The sequence below is a fragment of the Cydia amplana genome, chromosome 3 (genome assembly GCF_948474715.1).
Source record: "Cydia amplana chromosome 3, ilCydAmpl1.1, whole genome shotgun sequence".
Taxonomy (NCBI): Eukaryota; Metazoa; Arthropoda; class Insecta; order Lepidoptera; family Tortricidae; genus Cydia; species Cydia amplana.
Window position 1 is genome coordinate 22,394,673 of NC_086071.1, and position 6,669 is coordinate 22,401,341.

The window sequence follows — 6,669 nt, forward strand, 5'->3', positions numbered from 1 at the left end:
ATATACAAATCCACGCGTACGAAGTCGCGGGCAACAGCTAGTTAGAAATAAATTTAGATCAGTATAGCAAGATAAAACATATTATTGATATAGATACAAGAAGAGAACTAATGGGTTTAGAAATACAAATAAATTCATTTACAGAACAATCTAGACATAGACTTTTACAGATCTTACCAACTGCAAGAACTAAAAGAGGTATTCTCAACCCGTTAGGATCTATAGTTAAGGTATTAATAACAGGTAATTTAGATAATAATGATGCTCTTAGATTTGATGGGATAATAGACAAGATGAAACATATGGAAATATCAGTAGAGAATAATGTAAAAGACGTAGAAAAACATGCAACCTTAGTTTATCCTGTGTCAAAGGAAAATCTAGTTAAGATAGAGCGTAGAGACCTTAAGTCTTTCAGTAGTAATAGTCGTTTAACATTTATACTAGATATCCCACTAATTGAGAAACATATATTTACTACAAGATTATACCCGTTCCAATTTACTACCCCCAAACCGAAAAGACAATTACCATTATTCCCAAATATCCTTACCTTATGATGAATAGATATTCCGACCCGTAACAAGATACTGCGAGGAAATAGAAGAAGAGAAATACATCTTCACTGATGACGACGCAGTAGCAGCAACTTGCATAGAACAACTGATGTTACTCAAAGACAACATATCCAAATGTAACCAACAAGTAATCAAAACAGAAGACACAGTTATACAGAAAATTACATCCGACCATTGGCTTCTTTACACCAGAACAAGAACAGTGGACAAAAACATGCAGAGACGAGGTTTCCAATCAACTTGTAGGGAACCTACATATTGACACCAGCTAAACACTGTGAAACGCAAATAGAAGACATCATCATGAAAGCATTCTAACACTACAATGACCAGCTACATCCTGCCCCCGGTTGTATTGCCGGAACTGCAGTCAGAGATCCAGAGAAACGAGAACGAGGTAATCTGCGAGGCGTGGACTTCAGCGACGTAAAAGACATTCTCAACAGTGTTAAATATAGCAGTGAAAGTGATAATAGTGAGGGTTATATCATTAGTAATACAGTCAGTGTCTGGACCATCATTTTATATACCATCTTACATGTAATAGCAATTATATACATAACACGTAAACTACATTCTGTATTTTTCATACAAAATTCTCTGAAGCCGACTTTGCCACCTTCAGATAATTTCTCTCTTAAGGAGGGAGGAGATAAGGGTGCCAGCACCCCTGATATCCTTTTTCAGCAATAAGTAAACAGAAGATTCAGAATTGCCTAACTAGAACACACGTCCATGCTGAATTGCATTACGTATTTAAGTACAAATACTAGCTATTAATTAATTTTAAGTTAGAATAATCTTGATTGTTAACTAGGTTGTCTCTCTGCTAGTTTGAATAAATATATATTTTTAAACTAAAACCTTGTCGTTATCTTAATTAGCGCGGCTTCTTTTGCGGAGGCTCGAGCGTTTATGGATTACTTCATTTTAAGTCAGGTCATAATAATAAGTTCTGTCACAAAGGTTTTAGACGTTTAACCCTCTAAACCCCATGCTGTTGTCCTATGGCACCCCAGAAGTGCAAAGGTCTCAACCCTCATAGAAGAAGAATTTTCCAAAGCGCTAAAATCAGTTTTCTTGTATTTAAACGACCGTAGTGGGTATAGTGATCCTGCCTGTGAAGCCGATGGTCCTGGGTTCGAATCCCGGTGCGGGAATTTATTTGTGCGATGAACACAAATATTTGTTCCCGAGTCATCGGTATTTTCTATGTAAGTATTTATAAGTTACTAGCTTTTGCCCGCGACTCCGTCTGCGTGGAATTAGTGACAGCAGCTAAAGTATAGCGCCTGAATAATGCAATCATTCAATTTGCGCATTGCTTACTTCAATTATTAAGTAATTACCTAATTAACTCTTTGAATTCCACCCCCTTTGCACTCTCTTCAGGGATGATACCGACATGAAAACTATCCTATGTCTTTCCCCGAGACTATCTCTATGCCAAATTTAAACTAAATCGGTTCAATAACGGTTTAAGCGTGAAGAGGTAACAGACAGACAGACAGACACACTTTCGCATTTACAATATTAGTATGGATGTTGTACGCTGTCGGGCCGCCGATGCCCTATGGCGTGTAATGACCATAATTTTACGTTTTGTTTCAGATTTACCATACAGTAAGTATCTATATTTAGTACCCAGAGACGTGCACCAGCCAGCAGCGTCTATCGGTTTATAAAAATACAATCAATTAAAAAAAAGTAATCAAAACATATGTTGTGCAGTCACCACACGGGATTGTTACGCCATTTGGGGTCATAGCTAAATGGGTTGTTCCATACTGTTTACATTATTGGAATATCCAATTTAGCTAGAAACCTAAATGGCGTAACAATCACGGAGCGTGACTGTACAGTGTTAAGAAAAGGGAGTATGTGTCATCGTTTTCCAATAAAACACACGTGCCACAATATTCAATCAAAATATTTCATAAATAAGGGTAAAACTATTAGTATTTAAGTACAAAAATGACAAAAAAACAATTATATATATTTTTAAATAACTTTATGGGCCCCTTGCTTGTATTAATAGTAGGTATTTTTCTCCGATCAAGCACTTACTTTGAAATAAAATTCTAAAAAACAATATTTTTCATTCAGAATTAGCAAAGTATCCGGTACGGGCGGGAAAATAATGAATGAAATTTAAAAAAAATACATGTATTTCATACAATATTTTTTAAGTTGTCAATACACGAAGTATTGAAAAAGTGCCAAAAAGATACTGTGTGTATGCATCATGCACAAATGCTTTTTTGGGGAATAGATATACTAAAGACTTGTCTGGACAACTACAAGGTAGGGTTTTAAAGATGTTTATCTACACACATGTCATTAGTGCTCTATAATGCGTTCAGAAACCGTAGGAAATGACCAGCTTTATTACAACTAATTGTACTATAACTTTCTTATCTGTGGTAGTAGGAAAATTTGTACTTTAATGTAGGTACATAACGTTATAGAATTTTGTACGGTTATGAGTTTAAATTTGGAACAGCAGTCAAAACTCAAGTGGGTCTCTATTCTAGTATCCATAGATATTAAAACAGTTATCGATACGAAACGTCAATTTAGTATGTTTTTAGGGTTCCGTAGCCAAATGGCAAAACACGGAACCCTTATAGATTCGTCATGTCTGTCTGGCTGTCCGTCTGTCTGTCCGTCTGTCTGTCCGTCTGTCTGTCCGTCCGTATGTCACAGCCACTTTTCTCCGAAACTATAAGAACTATACTGTTGAAACTTGGTAAGTAGATGTATTCTGTGAACCGCATTAAGATTTTCACACAAAAATAGAAAAAAAAACAAAAAATTTTTGGGGTTCCCCATACTTCGAACTGAAACTCAAAAATTTTTTTTTCATCAAACCCATACGTGTGGGGTATCTATGGATAGGTCTTCAAAAATGATATTGAGGTTTCTAATATCATTTTTTTCTAAACTGAATAGTTTGCGCGAGAGACACTTCCAAAGTGGTAAAATGTGTGTCCCCCCCCCCTGTAACTTCTAAAATAAGAGAATGATAAAACTAAAAAAAATATATGATGTAGATTACCATGTAAACTTCCACCGAAAATTGGTTTGAGCGAGATCTAGTAAGTAGTTTTTTTTTATACGTCATAAATCGCCTAAATACGGAACCCTTCATGGGCGAGTCCGACTCGCACTTGGCCGCTTTTTTAAATATAAACCGCACGATATTTGATCTCGAGTGACATGAGAATAGGGACTTCATTCTTTTGTCTAGGAATTAAAAAAAAACTACGGATGTGTGACATGCTTGAAAAAAGTTTTCATTCACCGCCATTTGACGTACAGTACGACCGACCGTATACCGACTTATCTTTCCACACTGTATATATATATATATATATATATATATATACAGTGTGGAAAGATAAGTCGGGCCCTGGAGGGAAACTACCTTAAATCCTTAAGCTGGCTTATTTTACTTAAAGGAGACATTCCTTTATTTTTAAAACGAAACAAAACTGCATTCAAAGATTTTCTAAAACTCGCTTGCCTCGCCCGGGACTCGAACCGACTAAAAATTCCAAAAAATAAAAACTCGCAATTTTATTCTACTAGTCGATACAGTTAATGTTAATGATAACATTTCTACAAGAAACATTAGATCTTAAACTCGTCTGTCGTACAAAATATCCATAAAATGTAATATTTAGTACTCAAGATTTTTTTAGACAAGCCAAATCGAAGAAAAAAAGAAAAATACTTTGAATGCAGTTTTGTTTCTTTTAAAAAATAAAGGAATGTCTCCATTAAGTAAAATGAGCCAGCTTAAGGATTTAAGGTAGTTTCCCTCCAGGGCCCGACTTATCTTTCCACACTGTATATATATATATATATATACAGGGTGTCCCAAGAAGTAGTGATATACTGAAGCTGGGAGGTAGAGGACCTAGAGGGCTATCTGAATCACCCCCATGTATGTTCCGCGATTTTTCGTATTTTCGGAGTTATGATTTTTTTTAATTTTTCACCTATCGCCGAGTACGATGAGATTTTTATTTATGGTGACGTGAATTATTGCGGTAGATACTTGATTTTTTTTGTGTGCTACGCTGATAGATAGGCCAATTCAGTATGGTAACATTTACTATCGTTAGATCTTTGAATAGAATTAAAAAAAAAATTAATGCCAAGAAAGATAAAATTACCCAGTATGTTCACAACTTCAAGCGCGCTTAGAAAAATAAAACATACTGGGTAATTTTATCTTTCTTGGCATTAAATTTTTGAACAATAAATCGGTCTATGCATTGAACTTTGGGTGGACAATGAGACTGGGTTAATGTAAAAGAAGTCCAGACACCTGCCATAACAATGCTAACACACGTTATCGAGGCAGGTGGTGACTCGCCGCTGACTAGATGGGCCCCTGAAACTGCCGTCGTAAAGACGACCAGGGGCAACATCGGTGTGAGCGGCTCAGGGGTGTCGAGAGGTGTGCGCCGCTTTCTACCCAGTGGCTGTTAACAGCCACTGTGCCAACTCGCGTCTTATGCATCTTTTACTTCCACCCCTGGAGCATATAGCTCTAACGACTCCTCTCTGGACGGCCATTTAAGGCAAGCCAGAGCCAAGAGTCCTGCGGGTCCCCTTGGGATCCACTCCGACCGACGAAGACACGCCGGAGACGGAGACCCTGACCGACTCTCTGGAGCACTCGGGTCCGTGGGGTCGTTACTCCCCAACAGCTCGCCACAAGCTGCCCTGCGGGCATTTTTAGGGTTCCGTAGTCAAATGGCAAAAAACGGAACCCTTATAGATTCGTCATGTCTGTCTGTCTGTCTGTCTGTCCGTCTGTCTGTCCGTCCGTATGTCACAGCCACTTTTCTCCGAAACTATAAGAACTATACTGTTGAAACTTGGTAAATAGATGTATTCTGTGAACCGCATTAAGATTTTCACACAAAAATAGAAAAAAACAATAAATTTTTGGGGTTCCCCATACTTCGAACTGAAACTCAAAAATTTTTTTTTCATCAAACCCATACGTGTGGGGTATCTATGGATAGGTCTTCAAAAATGATATTGAGGTTTCTAATATCATTTTTTTCTAAACTGAATAGTTTGCGCGAGAGACACTTCCAAAGTGGTAAAATGTGTCCCCCCCCCCTGTAACTTCTAAAATAAGAGAATGATAAAACTAAAAAAAATATATGATGTACATTACCATGTAAACTTCCACCGAAAATTGGTTTGAACGAGATCTAGTAAGTAGTTTTTTTTTATACGTCATAAATCGCCTAAATACGGAACCCTTCATGGGCGAGTCCGACTCGCACTTGGCCGCTTTTTAATAATTAATAGAATACCTCCGCTAAACGTATGTATCGTGTTACCGGGCGTCGGTAACATAGTGAGGTGAGTTTTCACTTCTATCGGCACTCCCGGTGTGCAACCGTTGTTGCTTGTTTTTACACACAACATAACAGTCACCTCAGACCTGCTAGCATGAGTTGCCTTCTCGCGCGCGACTCCATAGTCCATACATCTAGCGCGACTTCAAGTATGGACTCGCGCGCGAGAACGCAACTTATGCTAGACCAGTCACCTTTTAGAAATCGTGCTTGCAGCCGATGCGAATATAAACGACATTTTTTTCGAGGACAAACTATAATCGTTAAAATGATTAATTATATTTTTAGACCTCACGGTGATAAAAAAGGGCAGTTGCCAACCGCCCAACCAAAGGGACGGACAGCGTGCTGGAGATGACGCGGAACGTGGAGAGGGCGACCGGCTGCAGCGCGACGGCCTGCGCGCTGAGGACTGGTCCGCGAAGGACGGGCCCTACATCGAGTACCCCCAAGGCGCCTACGGCAAATAATGGGCAGATTAATGTTAAAGTTTACATTTGTCGTGGGTAGTTATTATTTGTGCTTGTCAAATAAATAGTTGCTGTTTTACATTGACGTGTTTCATTACATGGTGGCAGCGGTGTTAGTTATTTACAGTCCGTTAACTCTCAAAATGACCTTCTTTTTTCGGGTAATTTCAGACGTAATCGCGTAAGTAATAGAAAATGACAGTACCTTACTGATTTAGTTGCAATCCGACACGC

At 38.3% G+C, this 6,669-nt stretch overlaps 1 protein-coding gene across 1 annotated transcript in view; it reads left to right on the top strand.

The window, feature by feature from the left end:
- LOC134662622 (uncharacterized) overlaps positions 1-6,435 on the top strand; it is a gene marked incomplete at its 5' end in the record, with an annotated part of 29,114 nt that extends 22,679 nt beyond the window's left edge. The window contains one exon of the mRNA XM_063518895.1: positions 6,254-6,435. Within this exon, the coding sequence (XP_063374965.1) occupies positions 6,254-6,435 (182 nt within the window). The remainder of the gene's footprint in view (positions 1-6,253) is intronic.
- Between the last annotated feature and the right edge of the window lie 234 nt (positions 6,436-6,669).